Source organism: Rhinoderma darwinii, chromosome 7, assembly GCF_050947455.1.
Source record: "Rhinoderma darwinii isolate aRhiDar2 chromosome 7, aRhiDar2.hap1, whole genome shotgun sequence".
Taxonomy (NCBI): Eukaryota; Metazoa; Chordata; class Amphibia; order Anura; family Rhinodermatidae; genus Rhinoderma; species Rhinoderma darwinii.
Window position 1 is genome coordinate 49,867,231 of NC_134693.1, and position 16,069 is coordinate 49,883,299.

General features: G+C 45.8%; 1 protein-coding gene across 1 annotated transcript in view; it reads left to right on the forward strand.

Moving 5' to 3' along the window:
* The window catches only part of VAV3 (vav guanine nucleotide exchange factor 3), a 223,424-nt gene that overhangs the window by 101,422 nt on the left and 105,933 nt on the right, over positions 1-16,069 (forward strand). The window contains exon 11 of the mRNA XM_075833357.1: positions 7,666-7,734. Within this exon, the coding sequence (XP_075689472.1) occupies positions 7,666-7,734 (69 nt within the window). The remainder of the gene's footprint in view (positions 1-7,665; positions 7,735-16,069) is intronic.

Here is a 16,069-nt window from a genome sequence, read left to right on the forward strand (position 1 = left end):
GTACAGGACAAATGCATTGTGCATTGCAACCTGGATGAGGTATATTGCCACTTTCTTATACCATGTTCTGGTTTTCCTTTTAACCAGATAAAGGTTGGAACATCTGGTCGCACAAATCTACCCCCCCCCCCATGAATTTGTTATAGCCGATGACACACACAGGCTTTTGTCTATCTGCAGAGGCCCCACGTTCTCTAACAGTTGCTGTTGCACGTGTATGGATAGTGCTGATCATGTAGACGTCCTTGCGGTCACAAAATTTTAAAGCCAGCATCTTCTCAATTTGAAAAGTGCATGACTCCCCCTTTGGTACTTTTTTATTTACAAGTTGACGTGGGAAACCTTTGCGATTCCTGCGTATTGTGCCACAGGCTCCGGTGTTGGCACTATGAAGGGCGCTAAACAATGGCACACTGGTAAAAAACTGTCAGTGTATACATGATACCCCTTGTATAGGAAAGGGGCTATTAAATCCCACACGATCTTACTAGTGGTACCAATATTTGGAGGGCCCCTTGGTGGATTAAATTCACTGTCTTTACCCTCGTAGATCTTAAACACGCACATGTAGCCAGTAGTGCATTCACATAACTTGTAGATCTTTACCCCGTACTTTGTGCTTTTTGAGGGTATGAATTGGCGGAATGAGAGACGCCCTTTGAAATTCATTAGCGATTCATCCACTGCTCAATTTTGTTATGGGGTATATGCTCTTAAAAAGGAAGAATTAAGAAAATTTAGCAAAGGCCTTAATTTACACAGCCGGTCACGGCTTCTGTCGCTGGAAGGGGGTGCCTGTAGGTTGTCACTAAAGTGGAGAAATCGCATAAGTATTTCATACCTGCTGCGTGACATAATGCCAGAAAAAATGGGGGTGGCATGTATAGGGCTTGATGCAAAATATGACCTAATAGAGTTTTTTTTTTTTATAATTCCCATGTTAAGGGTGAGGCCCAGAATTTTTTAAATTTCCATTTCATTTGTGGGATTCCACAACCTGGCATAAAGAGACGAAGGCTTATTTGCAATGTACTGCCTGGCATACACATTTGTTTCCTACACAAAATGTTCCAAAACTTGATCCGTAATAAAAAATGTAAAATAATTTAGTGGTGAAAAATTACTGACATTGGGATTTATGCCAGGAATAGCAATAAATAAATTTATGGTGGGAGTAAATAAACTTGTGGGTTCCCACACTAAATCGGTTTGGGGTTTGGGTTGTACAATTTCAGGGGCTGCACTTTGAACGGACGTTGTGGCAACTGCGCCGTCTCCCATATCACTGGTGCTGGGTCTCATATCCATAGAATCCCTTGAAGCGACACTTTTGCTGTCGCTTTCAAGTAAAAGGTCAACTGCAGATGCTGAATCAGTATCAGAACATAGCATCTGATTGGCTTCCTCAACACTGTATCTTCTGGCAGCCATAATGATTATACAGTCTAAACTGCAACTAATAAATGTAAAGAGCGCTTTCAAATTTTTTTTATCAACGAAGAACTCTAAGGGTATGTTCACACGGCCTATTTTCGGGCCGTAAACGCCCGAAAAACGGCTGAAAAATCGGAAGCAGGACGCCTCCAAACATCTGCCCATTGATTTCAATTGGAAAAACGTCGTTCTGTTCCGACGGGCCGCTTTTTTACGCCGCAAAAATCGTGAGTGGCTTAAAAAACGTCTGAAAATCAGGAGCAGTTTTTCCTTGAAAACAGCTCCGTATTTTCAGACGTTTTTGAGTTTGCGTGTGAACATACCCTTAGGGCCTTATTCACATGAACGTATATTACATCTGTGATATGTGCGTGAAAATCACGTGCGTCGCACGGACCTATGTTAGGCTATGGGGACGTTCAGACTGTCAGTGATTTTCACGCAGCGTGTATCCGCTGCGTAAAACTCACTACACGTCTGATACTTGCCCGTGTTTCGCGCAGCACGCACCCATTGAAGTCAATGGGTGCGTGCAAATCGCGCACGGCACACGGAAGCACTTCTGGGTGACGCGCGTGATTTTCGCTACAGTTGTTTAAGAAATGAAGGGAAACATAAAAGCCCCTCCTTCTTAACTGTTTCGTAACATAAAAAAAGAATGTCATAATGATGGCGGCTGCGTGAAAATCACGCAGCCACGCACCATATACATATGCCACACTGAACTTTTGCACGCGCAAAATGCCGCGTTTTTTGCGCTTGCAAAATGCACACGCTCGTGTGAATCCGGCCTTAAGGAATTAAACTTTTTTTCAGGTTTTTGGTTTTGTTTTTACTTGTTTTTAAAAGATTTTTTTAAGTTTTTTTTTCGTTTTTTTAAATCAGACCTAAACACTACGCCTAACACAAACAATAAACCTAAGCCCAGACCAGAACTATACGCTGTCTAACAGCGTACCCTAAACTGAATATATTTTACAGTATGATTACCAAGTGTATACAGTAAATATACTTATATTTTTATATATATACACTAACACTTGTATCTGTTTCTCTCCACAGCTAGAACAGAGTGAGGAGAAACAGATACATGTTTTTATTTTACTGTAGTTATCACTATGATTGGATCTCATAGTGAACACCAAGGTCAGGGACCAATGCTATTGGCTCCTGATCACTGCTCTAGGAACAGAGCTGGTAGCAACAGCTCGTTCTTAGAGCAGGAGCTGTCATTTAGACAGTCCCCGCCGGCTGTGTATACAGTAACAGCATGTGACCGCTTTGATTGGCTGTCACAGCGGTCACATAATGTTAGGAGGAAATCGACCGATCCTGATAGCTGCACTAAGAACCGGACCTGATAATTACAGCTGGTTTTTAGCGCAGACTTCACCAGGGTGCCACTAAACCCCCTCTACTACAGCGATGCCAAAAGACGTCGCTGTAGACTGAGTACCTGCACCGCCTGCAGTCAAAAGATGGTGGGTGGTCGTTAAGGGGTTAAGCAATTTTCTAAATAGTCTTCATAAAAAAGTATTCTACCATTTTGCAGCTGTAGTCTGTATAACTCCTTCAGCTGGTTGTCCTGCTGTTTATTATACAGATCCGACAGAACACTTTTCCAGTCAGGGGCTGATATAATCTGCTCTCTCTGCTTTTCCCCTCCCTTCTCTCAGTGTTAGGGATAGCAGCAGGGGGAAGATGTACATGACAGATAAGAGTGTGGAGAGGGGGGAAAGCATTTAAGTTAAAGGGCAGATCACACAGGCTGCCAGTATCAGACAGAAGATAGGGAGGAAAGCACAAAGTGGGAGGACAAATCACACAGGTTGTGTATGAGTATAGAGAGAAATGAGAGCACCCACGCAGACTGCACAGGAGGCTCACATACTCCATAGAATTAGTGTCTGTCAGCACAAGGTAGAAAAGATCCCTCATGGGCTGTAGAAGGGGAAGCACTACAGGAACGAAGCTGCGTTGATACATAAAGAGTTAGTGAAGGCAGCAGCATCCTGGACACAGAACTTGCCATCATCGTGTATTATTTAGAGGGATGTGCCCAAAATGCATATCAGGGGGTCTGAAAATAAATAAAGCAATGAAGATTGCTCCCTACAACGTAGTGCCATTTTTTTTTTTTTAGCTCCAGATAGCCACTTATATATGTAAAAATATTTTTTTCCATGTCAAGGGTGTCCATAGCCTTTAAACCCCTTTGGAACCTCTCTTAGATTACTGCTACTGGATATCTAATACAGCATTGTAAGCAAAGAGCCATTGATGTGAATGGCCCTTTGCGTTTTCAGAAACAGAAATCTCTAAGCAATGCCAAGCGGGTTTTAGCTCTAGAAAGAGTCCTTATAGTCTGGAAATCAATGGTGTACCGAGATCACAGACTTTAATAATGTGCGCTACTGACATTTATTCATGACATATCAGAAAATTTAGATTTTCCCTTTACGCACCGTCCTTTCAAGTTGTGTAAACACCAAATTGTGTAATTTGTACATTACAGGATTCTTACCATCATATACACCAATTTACATGCACCACATGCATTATACATTTAATAGTAATGTATTATTAAGCGGTAATGTATAAATCACATTCTATTGTTTTCCCTGCAGTAATGAATTCTTAAGGATGCAGCTAATTTGGGCCTTGAGGAAAAGCACTGCTTTCCGAGAGCCATAACTTCAGGGCTTGTTTTATGCGGGACGAGTTGTTCTTTTTACTGGCACCATTTTGAAGTACATAAAATGTATTGAAGAACTTGTATTCATTTTTTGAGGGCGATAGCACTTCCGCAATTGATTTGGGGGTTTTGTTTTTACGACGTTAATTTTGCGGTATTAATGACATGTTAACTTTATTCTGCTGGTCGTTATGATTACGGTGATTTCAAATTTATAACTTTTTTTTATGTTTTACGGCTTTTGGCCAAATAAAAATGCTTTAAAAAAAATGAATTGTTTTTGTTTCAACACATTCTGAGAGCCATAACTTTTTTTTTTTTTCAACCTTTGACAGGGCTTCTTGAGGGCTTGGTTTTTTTGCGGGATGACTTGTAGTTTTCATTGATATGATTTTGGGTTTGTAAGACTTATTGATCAACTTTTAACCTTTTTTTGGGAAGTGGGGTTAACAAAAGTATCCAGTGGGCGGTACTTCTCAGTGATTGACAGCTATTTCTATATTCACACTCACACTGGGAATACTGTCAATGAATTTTGAGACCGCTTACTGGACTCTTTAGCCCACAGTGAGCAGGGATGAATAAATTACACTTATCCTAAATGTTTTTGCACAAATCTTAATATCAATCTGCTCAGCTCCCCCTGCTCTATAACATACTGCCTGCAGATAGGACCGCTTGTTTAGTGTGACAGTTCCCTTAAATTTAGCCAACAAAAAATATAATTTGGCTCCTACATTTTTGGACTAGTAAAGTAATTTATTTATTTATTTTTAGCCCTGTGTGCTATCCCATTACTTTTACTTCACTATGTGCATCACTATTGTAATGTCATATCACTATGTGTATTATCCTTGCTGTGATTTCACTGTGTTGATTACTGTTTTGCTGTGACATCACTTTTTTGCACTAAAGGGGTATTCCCATCTTAAACATTAATGATATATCCACAGGATATGCCATAAATTCCTGGTTGCAGCCACTGGCATAGCACCACTTTGGCTTAACTATCATAAATATAGGGCCACTGAGGCTGGCAAACAAAAATCACTGCTGTAACTGTAACAGATACTTGGCTGATATAATCTTACGGAAGCAAGGTTGCACAAGTTTATAAGTTGTCTGAGTTTAAAACTTGGATTGATACAGGTGTGTCATTCCTAACCTTTTCTCTCATCGCAATATATCCTAAAATGTAAGGTTCGAGATGACCAGCTATATAAAAAAAAAAATGATTTTGCGATACTCTGTCACAAGATGTCTTTGCTTTAGGTCTCTATGTGTGGCCAACCAGTGGTTGTGATGTGGATTGCAGTCTTTTGCTAGCATATCACGATATTGCATTGGATTTGTTTCACGACAAATTGGAGTCCTTAACCAAATTCATTCAAAGGTAAGGATGGACACCTCTGTACATAGGAGCAACTTATCAATTTCTATACACCGGTATTATGGTGTAAACAAGAGGCAAATTATGTTGCATGCCCGACAATTTTACTTTCATTTATGCCAGAAACTGGTGTAAATTATAGTTTAAATCAGCTGGCAAAGATTTCCCTTTCTGGAGCACAGGCTGTCAGAGATTCCCCTAATTTACCTCTTTATAAATTTGGTGCATTTTACTTCTGCGCTCTTTATATTAAGACTGATGAATGAAACAAATACCCCACCAGAGTGTTTTGTTATTTTTTTTTGCATTAAATTACTTTACTATTTTTGTTACTTTGGATTCATGGTAGAAGATTTTTAATTTGAGAGATGAGGAAATTGAAGCCGGGTTTAGATTAAATATTACATTTCAACTTGCAGCCTGTGAGACGTGGGCATCCTTCAGGTAAGCATTTAATTAGGGCAGGAAGATGTAGCGCATGGTACATTTGATGGCTGTTTGGAGGCTGATTAGAAGCAGAAGAGATCTATAAGTCTTGCCGTGTCTCTGACCCGCTGCTGATGCTGGAGAACTGTCACTTTGACAAACAAGTGCTGCTTTAGCCCACAGAACAAACTGCACTCGGAGGAGACTTATTTATTTCTCCTTTTTGCATTCTCAAATTATACCGGTTTTAGTATTTGCCGAGTAGCCTGAGAGGCTGAGATGGTATTAATGTATTCACGCCAGAACATTGTTCCCTATGAATTTGCCGTTTATTGTCCTGTGTTAACCAACTTTATTGTTTCTGTTATTGAACCATCCAGATTTCTAGAATTCCCTCTTTTAGGACAGTTAAGGGCTGTTGATGGCTCATGTATTTCTTTATAGCCTTTTGAATCTGTTATCGTCTACATCCGTCCTTACCACTCATTGCAACGACTCCCTAAAACATAATAAACCTATCCCTCATAATAGGAGAATTACTGAAGTATATTGCCACAAATTACAGGCCATTTTAACCCTTTCATAGTAAGGGCTTATTCAGACGAACCAGTGTAAGCTCAGACGTTTTTCACGTCCGAGTTGCACCCGTGCGTGACCCGTTTTCGTGAACCCCTCATAGACTTGAGTGTATTAAGGGGTCTGTAAAAACTGACAAAAATAGGACATGTCCTATTTTTTACGGGCCCTTCACACGGTCTGTCGAAACAACGGCCGTGTGAATAGCCCCATAGAAATACATGCAGCCATGTGACGGCCGTTAAAAAAAAAAACATCCTCACTCAGACTACATATATGTTCGTCTGCATAAACCCTAAAGCTTATATTCTGCTTTTGGCTGTTTACATCTGTGTCAGTGTCTCCGTCAGGAGCGTTCGTCACAAATCCGGTGAGTAATTCTGGACAAAATAGTGCAGCATTCTGCGCTATTTTGTCCGGTAAAACGACGGACCCCATGGTGGAACTTGTTAAAGTCAATACGTTCTATCGGACACCGTTGATGTAAGTTGTGCAACGGATCCGGCGCTACCAGTTTTACATTGTTCTGATGTGAACAGAGACTTAATTGCTTCAAAGGATTCAAAGGAATGTCTAATTTTATAAACATTTTGTTTTACTATTGTCTTTATAGCCTGTCACCCCAGCAATCCTCAGAACTGGGGTGACTAAGCTTCTAGGCACGTAGGTAAATGGGTGACCAGAAGACACAGTCGTAAAAAACATACTATGCAGAATGAGAAGAGGAGCAGTAGTACATTCCCTCGCTGCGGGAAAACTGTCACGTACTGAAAACATGTTTTCAGTATGGGACAATAGTTCCGCGGAGAGGCAGGGACTCCTAGCGTCATAGATAACGATGATGCTCGGAGCCCAGCTCCCTGCAGTGTGGTCAGTCCGGGAAATGCGGCCGACCTGCGGACCGTATATCACGGACTGAACACGCTCGTGTGAATCCGGCCTTTCAATGTATCAGGATAGGTAAATTGTATCAGGCTGGAGTCCAAAAAGAATTGCCTAGATTGTATTCAATTGTAGCAAACTAAATTGTTGTTTCCTAATTTCACTATTATCATTGTAACCATCAAAATTAAGATAATATAATTGCCAGAAATATATATTACAGCTTTTTATTTTTTTATTTGAATGTTCCATTTTGTTTTAGGAATTGGTTAAACACACTACTGATGAACAAGAAAAAAATAACCTACGTTTGTCACTGGACGCCATGAAGGTATGGGATTTGGCTTTGCCCTCTGTATATTGGTAAATACTTCTATAAGGGTCTTTACACACTTCAGTAATGCGTTTGATTCTGCTTGTTCGACTAGCGAGACACGGAGAATGGTTTATGCGGGGCAACACCCTTTTCAATTGCAAGGCCAGCCAGATACTGCATTTAGGCCGGGTTCCCACGTAGCGTAAACGCTGCAGAATTTCCGCTACGGAATTGTGTGCGGAAATTCCTCAGCATTTACAGTAGCAGCAAAGTGGGTGAGATTTAGTAAATCTCATGCCCACGCTGTGAAAAAAACGCAGCGTAAATGTTAGTAAATTTACCTGCGGTGCGGAATTAAATTCCGCAGCATGTTAATTTATGCTGCGTTTTCATTGATTTTCTTCTGCGGGTTTTTCCTATTGAATTCAATGGGGATGCAAAACCTGCAACAGAAAGGCATGTGTTAAACAAACATACCCGCAAACGCCCTCCTTCTTTGTGCAGTCTGGCCTCCTGGGATGACGTTGTATCCCGTGTGGCCGCTGCAGCCAATCACAGACTGCAGCATCACATGGCCTGAAATGTCACCCAGGGAGGCCGGAGTGGACGTCAGAGGACGGAGGGGCTAAGTATGTGTGCTTATCTACGCGGCAGCGATTTTTCCGACGGAAAGTCCTGCGGGTTCCAGGTTAGATATGCTGCGTGGTTTTTACACACAGTGTAATGGATCTGCCAGGCACTACGTCTGTGGAGACTCCCAGGGTTAATCAGTCGACACCTGAGGCCAGACCTCTTAGACTGACACCGGCTCCCACCAATCAGGGTGGCAGGCTCAGGAGTGGGAGAGCCTATCGCGGCCTGGTCAGTCAGAGTTAGCTCCGCCCCCTGTCCATTTATACCTGCAGTTTTCTCTTCCTCATTGCTTGTTATTCTTTTGGATTCCTGGCCCCACTGCTGCTTGCTCCAGCCTGCTTCTGCCGTGCTTCTGCCTTGCTGCAGTTCCCCTTGTCTTGCTTTGCTTTGCCCCTGGCTTGCTTCTGTCTCCGTGCCCGCTCGGGTTACTCACTTCGTCCTGGTCCTGACTGTTCGTTCGCCGCTCCGTTTCCTCGTGGCGTTCCGTGGCTACTGCCCCTTCCCTTGCGTGTTCCCTGTTTGTTTTCCTGTGCACTTAGACAGCGTAGGGACCGCCGCCCAGTTGTACCTCGTCGCCTAGGGCGGGTCGTTGCAAGTAGGCAGGGACAGGGCGGTGGGTAGATTAGGGCTCACTTTCCCTTCACCTCCTTCCTGCCATCACAGAATAACAAGCCCTTACCTAGTCTACCATTTCTCCTACGCTGTCGCTATCATGGACCCCCTTGAGACCCTGACCCAGCAGATGCAGGGCCTCTCCCTACAGGTCCAGGCCCTGGCCCAAGGGGTTGGGCGCACCACCTCACCTCTAGAACCCGACCTCAAGTTACCTGACCGGTTTTCAGGGGACCGTAAGACGTTTCTCTCCTTCCGGGAGAGTTGCAGACTATATTTCCGCCTTAAGCCCCACTCCTCAGGTTCCGAGAACCAGCGGGTGGGTATCATCATATCCCGACTCCAGGAAGGGCCCCAAGAGTGGGCCTTCTCCTTGGCTCCTGACGCCCCTGAACTTTCCTCTGTTGATCGTTTTTTCTCTGCCCTCGGACTCATTTACGACGAGACTGACAGGACTGCTTTAGCCGAGAGTCAGCTGGTGACCTTACGTCAGGGTAGGAGACCGGTTGAGGAATACTGTTCTGATTTTAGGAAGTGGTGCGTAGCTTCTCAGTGGAACGATCCGGCCCTAAGGTGCCAGTTTAGGTTAGGATTATCTGACGCCCTGAAGGATCTGCTGGTTAGTTACCCCTCGTCTGACTCCCTTGACCAGGTTATGGCCCTAGCAGTACGACTTGACCGACGTCTCAGGGAACGTCAGCTAGAACGCTTCAGTGTGCTCCCCTCTGACTTTTCTGCGATCCCCCCCGAGGTCCCGCCTCCTCGCCCCTCCACGGAGGACTCGGAGGTACCCATGCAACTCGGGGCCTCCATGTCCCCTCGACAACGTAGGGAGTTTCGCAGAATGAACGGTCTCTGCTTCTACTGTGGGGACGACAAGCATCTACTGAACACCTGTCCCAGGCGCAAGAATAAGAAGCCGGAAAACCTTCCGCGCCTAAGTGATCATCGGGGAGGTCACTTGGGCGCACAGGTATTTCCCGTTAATGTGAAACGCAATAAAATTTTGCTTCCCTTTCAGGTCTCGTTTGCTGGCCGGTCTGCCACGGGCAGTGCTTTCGTGGATTCTGGTTCATCTGCTAATATCATGTCTGTGGAATTTGCTATGTCTCTAAAGATGCCTTGTATTGATTTACCTTATCCTATCCCTGTAGTAGGTATCGACTCGACTCCCCTTGCTAATGGTTATTTTACTCAGCATACTCCTGTTTTTGAACTCCTTGTTGGCTCCATGCATTTGGAGCAGTGCTCTGTACTGGTGATGCAGGGATTATCGTCTGATCTGGTATTAGGTCTTCCCTGGTTGCAGTTGCATAATCCCACGTTTGATTGGAATACTGGGGATCTCACCAAATGGGGTAATGAATGTCTTACGTCATGTCTCTCTGTTAACTCTATTTCTCCCCGGGAGGAGGTAAACACGCTTCCTGAGTTTGTTCAGGACTTCGCCGATGTGTTTTCTAAGGAGGCCTCCGAGGTGTTGCCCCCCCATAGAGATTACGATTGCGCTATCGATTTGGTGCCTGGTGCCAAGCTTCCTAAGGGTAGGATATTTAATCTTTCATGTCCTGAACGTGAAGCCATGAGGGTGTATATCCAGGAATGCCTGGCCAAGGGTTTCATTCGCCCGTCGACTTCTCCTGTAGGTGCTGGCTTCTTCTTCGTGGGGAAGAAGGATGGTGGTCTTAGGCCGTGCATTGATTATCGTAACCTGAATAAGGTCACTGTAAGGAACCAGTACCCACTTCCTTTGATTCCGGATCTTTTTAATCAGGTTCAGGGAGCCCAATGGTTTTCTAAGTTCGATCTACGGGGGGCATATAACCTTATCCGCATCAAAGAGGGGGATGAGTGGAAAACTGCGTTCAACACACCCGAGGGTCATTTCGAATACCTGGTCATGCCCTTTGGGTTGTGTAACGCCCCTGCTGTCTTCCAGAATTTTATTAATGAAATCCTGAGAGAGTACCTGGGTAATTTTCTTGTTGTGTACCTTGATGACATACTGGTGTTTTCCAAGGACTGGTCCTCTCACGTGGAGCATGTCAGGAAGGTGCTCCAGGTCCTTCGGGAGAATAATCTGTTTGCTAAGACTGAAAAATGTGTCTTTGGGGTACAGGAGATACCATTTTTAGGGCAAATCCTCACTCCTCATGAATTCCGCATGGACCCTGCCAAGGTTCAAGCTGTGGCGGAATGGGTCCAACCTGCCTCCCTTAAGGCGTTACAGTGTTTTTTAGGGTTCGCCAACTATTACAGGAGATTTATTGCCAACTTCTCGGTCGTCGCTAAGCCTCTTACGGACCTTACCCGCAAGGGTGCTGATGTCCTCCATTGGCCCCCTGAGGCCGTCCAGGCCTTTGAGACTCTCAAGAAGTGCTTTATCTCGGCCCCCGTGCTGATTCAGCCCAACCAAGAGGAGCCATTTATTGTGGAGGTTGACGCTTCCGAGGTGGGAGTGGGGGCCGTCTTGTCCCAGGGTACCAGCTCCCTCACCCATCTCCGCCCCTGTGCTTACTTCTCTAGGAAGTTTTCGCCCACGGAGAGTAACTATGATATTGGCAACCGCGAACTTCTAGCCATTAAATGGGCTTTTGAGGAGTGGCGGCACTTCCTGGAGGGGGCCAGACACCAGGTAACGGTCCTTACGGATCACAAGAATCTGGTTTTCCTAGAATCGGCCCGGAGGCTTAATCCTAGACAAGCTCGGTGGGCACTATTCTTTACCAGATTTAATTTCTTGGTTACCTATAGGGCTGGGTCCAAGAATATTAAGGCTGATGCTCTGTCACGTAGTTTCATGGCCAATCCTCCTTCCGAGAAGGATCCCGCTTGTATTTTACCCCCTGGTATAATCGTCTCTGCCACGGATTCTGATTTAGCTTCTGATATCGCGGCTGATCAGGGTGCAGCTCCCGGGAACGCCCCTGGGGACAAACTGTTTGTTCCCCTGCAATACCGGCTGAGGGTACTCAGGGAAAACCATGACTCCGCTCTATCTGGTCATCCTGGCATCTTGGGCACCAAACACCTCATTACCAGAAACTATTGGTGGCCTGGGTTGCCTAAAGATGTTAGGGCTTACGTCGCCGCTTGTGAGGTTTGCGCTAGGTCCAAAACCCCTAGGTCCCGACCTGCGGGCCTACTACGTCCCTTGCCCATTCCCCAGAGACCTTGGACCCATATCTCCATGGATTTTATCACCGATTTGCCTCCATCTCAGGGCAAGTCGGTGGTGTGGGTGGTAGTCGACCGCTTCAGCAAGATGTGCCACTTTGTGCCCCTTAAGAAGCTACCTAACGCCAAGACGTTAGCTTCTTTGTTTGTGAAGCACATCCTGCGTCTCCATGGGGCCCCAGTCAATATCGTTTCGGACAGAGGGGTACAATTTGTTTCCTTATTTTGGAGAGCCTTTTGTAAAAAGTTGGAGATTGATCTGTCCTTCTCCTCCGCCTTCCATCCCGAAACTAACGGCCAAACGGAAAGGACCAACCAATCCCTGGAACAATATTTAAGGTGTTTCATCTCTGACTGTCAATTCGATTGGGTCTCATTCCTTCCCCTTGCTGAATTTTCCCTGAATAACCGGGTCAGTAACTCGTCAGGGGTCTCCCCGTTTTTCTGTAATTTCGGGTTTAACCCAAGGTTCTCCTCCGTCTCCCCTGGTTGTTCCAATAATCCTGAGGTAGAGGATGTTCATCGGGAACTGTGCACTGTCTGGGCCCAGGTTCAGAAGAACCTAGAGGCGTCCCAGAGCGCACAAAAGATTCAGGCAGATAGTAGACGTTCTGCTAACCCCCGGTTTGTCGTCGGGGATTTGGTCTGGTTGTCGTCCAGGAACTTGCGCCTTAAGGTCTCGTCCAGGAAGTTTGCTCCCCGATTTATTGGGCCTTATAAGGTCATTGAAGTCCTCAACCCTGTATCCTTCCGTCTGGAGCTGCCCCCATCCTTCCGCATACACGACGTCTTTCATGCCTCCCTCCTTAAACGCTGCTCCCCGTCCTGGTCCCCCTCTAGGAAACCTCCTGTTCCCGTTCTCACCCCTGAGGGGGTGGAATTCGAGGTGGCCAAGATTGTGGACAGTAGGATGATCCAGGGCTCCCTCCAGTACCTGGTCCATTGGAGAGGATACGGGCCGGAGGAGAGGACTTGGGTACCTGCTCGAGATGTTCACGCTGGGGTATTGGTCAGGAGGTTCCACCTTCTCTTCCCCACTAAACCGGGTCCTCTTAGTAAGGGTCCGGTGGCCCCTCATAAAAGGGGGAGTACTGTAATGGATCTGCCAGGCACTACGTCTGTGGAGACTCCCAGGGTTAATCAGTCGACACCTGAGGCCAGACCTCTTAGACTGACACCGGCTCCCACCAATCAGGGTGGCAGGCTCAGGAGTGGGAGAGCCTATCGCGGCCTGGTCAGTCAGAGTTAGCTCCGCCCCCTGTCCATTTATACCTGCAGTTTTCTCTTCCTCATTGCTTGTTATTCTTTTGGATTCCTGGCCCCACTGCTGCTTGCTCCAGCCTGCTTCTGCCGTGCTTCTGCCTTGCTGCAGTTCCCCTTGTCTTGCTTTGCTTTGCCCCTGGCTTGCTTCTGTCTCCGTGCCCGCTCGGGTTACTCACTTCGTCCTGGTCCTGACTGTTCGTTCGCCGCTCCGTTTCCTCGTGGCGTTCCGTGGCTACTGCCCCTTCCCTTGCGTGTTCCCTGTTTGTTTTCCTGTGCACTTAGACAGCGTAGGGACCGCCGCCCAGTTGTACCTCGTCGCCTAGGGCGGGTCGTTGCAAGTAGGCAGGGACAGGGCGGTGGGTAGATTAGGGCTCACTTTCCCTTCACCTCCTTCCTGCCATCACACACAGTATCCGCCCCATAGGAACCTGGCTTAAGGAGGTTTCGGTTGAGACTAGCCAACAGTAGTCTCAAACAACGAATTTAGTGTGGTGTCCTAGGGAACAAATACATTTAACACTAACTTTATTCCTTTAGTGGTATGTGATTAAAAGAGGGAACTAGTACAAGCCTAAAGAAAAGCTGAAACCATTAGCAGATTGGCCGAATTTCTTTCTCTGTCCTGCCAACCACCTACTTAAATTGGTTGTTCAGGTTGGGAGCTGTTTTCTATACTAATGACCTATCCACAGGATAGGTCATCAGTATATATGATCAGTGGGGGTTCGACACCCGGATCCCGCACCGATCAGCTGTTCTGGGCACCACTGTGCCGGATAAAAAACAGCCCCCAACCTTGACAACACCTTTAAGGCCCCATGCATACGAACATAAAAACGCCCGTAATTACGGGTGCGTCGCTAGGCGACGTCGGGATAGTCACTGTCCAGGGTGCTGAAAGAGTTAAACGTTCGGCAGTAACTTTCAGCACCCTGGACAGAAACTACCGATCACAATATAGATCAACCTGTAAAAAAAAAAGACGTTCATACTTACCCAGAACTCCCTGCTTCTTCCTCCAGTCCGGCCTCCTGGGATGACATTTCAGCCCAAGTGACCGCTGCAGCCAATCACAGGCCAATCACACGCTGCAGCGGTCACATGGACTGCCGCGTCATCCAGGGAGGTCGGGCTGGATGTCGAAAGAGGGACGCGTCACCAAGACAAAGGCCGGGTAAGTATGAATTTCTTTTGCTGCGGAAGGGGCTGTCCCTTCTCTCTATCCTGCACTGATAGAGAGAAGGGGCTGCCGATTAGTGCAGTGCAATTTTGCAGCGAAAACGTGCCCGTAAGTACGGGTGGAATACTGGTGACACCGGACCCGTATTTACGGACACGGGTCTGTAAATACTGGTGCAATATGGGTCGAATACGTGTGACCCGTATTTACGCCAGTATTTACGGGAGGAAAAAAATACGTTCGTGTGCATGAGGACTAAGGGAAATCATCGCTATTTCAGACTCCTTTAGGCTTCCTTTATGCACACTTTTAGTGTGGCCTTTATTGTCCACATTTTTTTTGGTAAAATAGTACATACGGTTTTTATGATGTTTATAGTGGCAACATTTAGCAAATAGTGTATTTTACCATCTGCGTTTTTTTTAAGTTGCGTTTTCCACTTTTCAATGCAAAGATTCCTTTTTGCAACACATGATTTATAATGAAAAACGCCACAAAAAACACCAGGAAAAAGACACAAAACGCTGCGTGTGAAGTCACCCTTAAGATGTATTTTATTAAAAACTATTCAAGGTGCATGTCTGAGGGTGTTCAAAAAAACATCTTTAACTATCTTATGTGCTTTCTTTTTGTATTATTTCTCTTGAAACTCTTCCTCCCTCATTCACACTATTGAACTGTATTTCCCAGCATGCTTTTCAACTTCTTTAAAAACAAACCCACCTAATAAGCTGTACATTTAGGATGGATTCGCACGTGGTATAATTTCCCTCCATGGATTTGTCCACAGCGAATCCACCGCAAAATCCACAATAAAATCTGCTTGTAAGGCCTCATTTACACGAACGTAATATACGCGCGTGCGACGCGCGTGCTTTGCACGCATGTCGTACGCACCTATATTAGTCAATGGGGCAGTTTAGACGATGCGTGAATTGCGCTCAGCGCGTGTGCGCAGAAAAAAACTCACGACATGTTCTATAATCGTGCGTTTTTCGCGCACTCACGCACCCATTGAAGTCAATGGGTGCGTGAAAACCACGCATGCCGCACGGAAGCACTTCCGTGCGAACTGCGTGATTCGCGCAAGAGCTGTCAAACTCCTGAATGTAAACAGAAAAGCACCACGTGCTTTTCTGTTTACAAACATCCAAACGGAGTGTCAAATTCGAGATGAGCGCACCGAACTTCACCGGGTTCGGCCAAACTCGTTTTGACCGAAACCGGTAAAAAATGTTCGGGACGTCAGGAGACAGTCACTGTCCACGGTGCTGAAAGCGTTAAACTGGTTCAGCACCATGGACAGTGACTTCCGCTCCGAAAATCCATGAACCTGTAAAAAAAAAAAGACGTTCTGACTTACCGATAACTCCGGTCCGACCTCCCGGGATGACAGTTCAGTCCAAGTGACAGCTGCAGCCAATCACAGGCCAAGCACAGGCTGCAGCCAATCACAGGCTGCAGCGGTCTCATGGACTGCGGCGT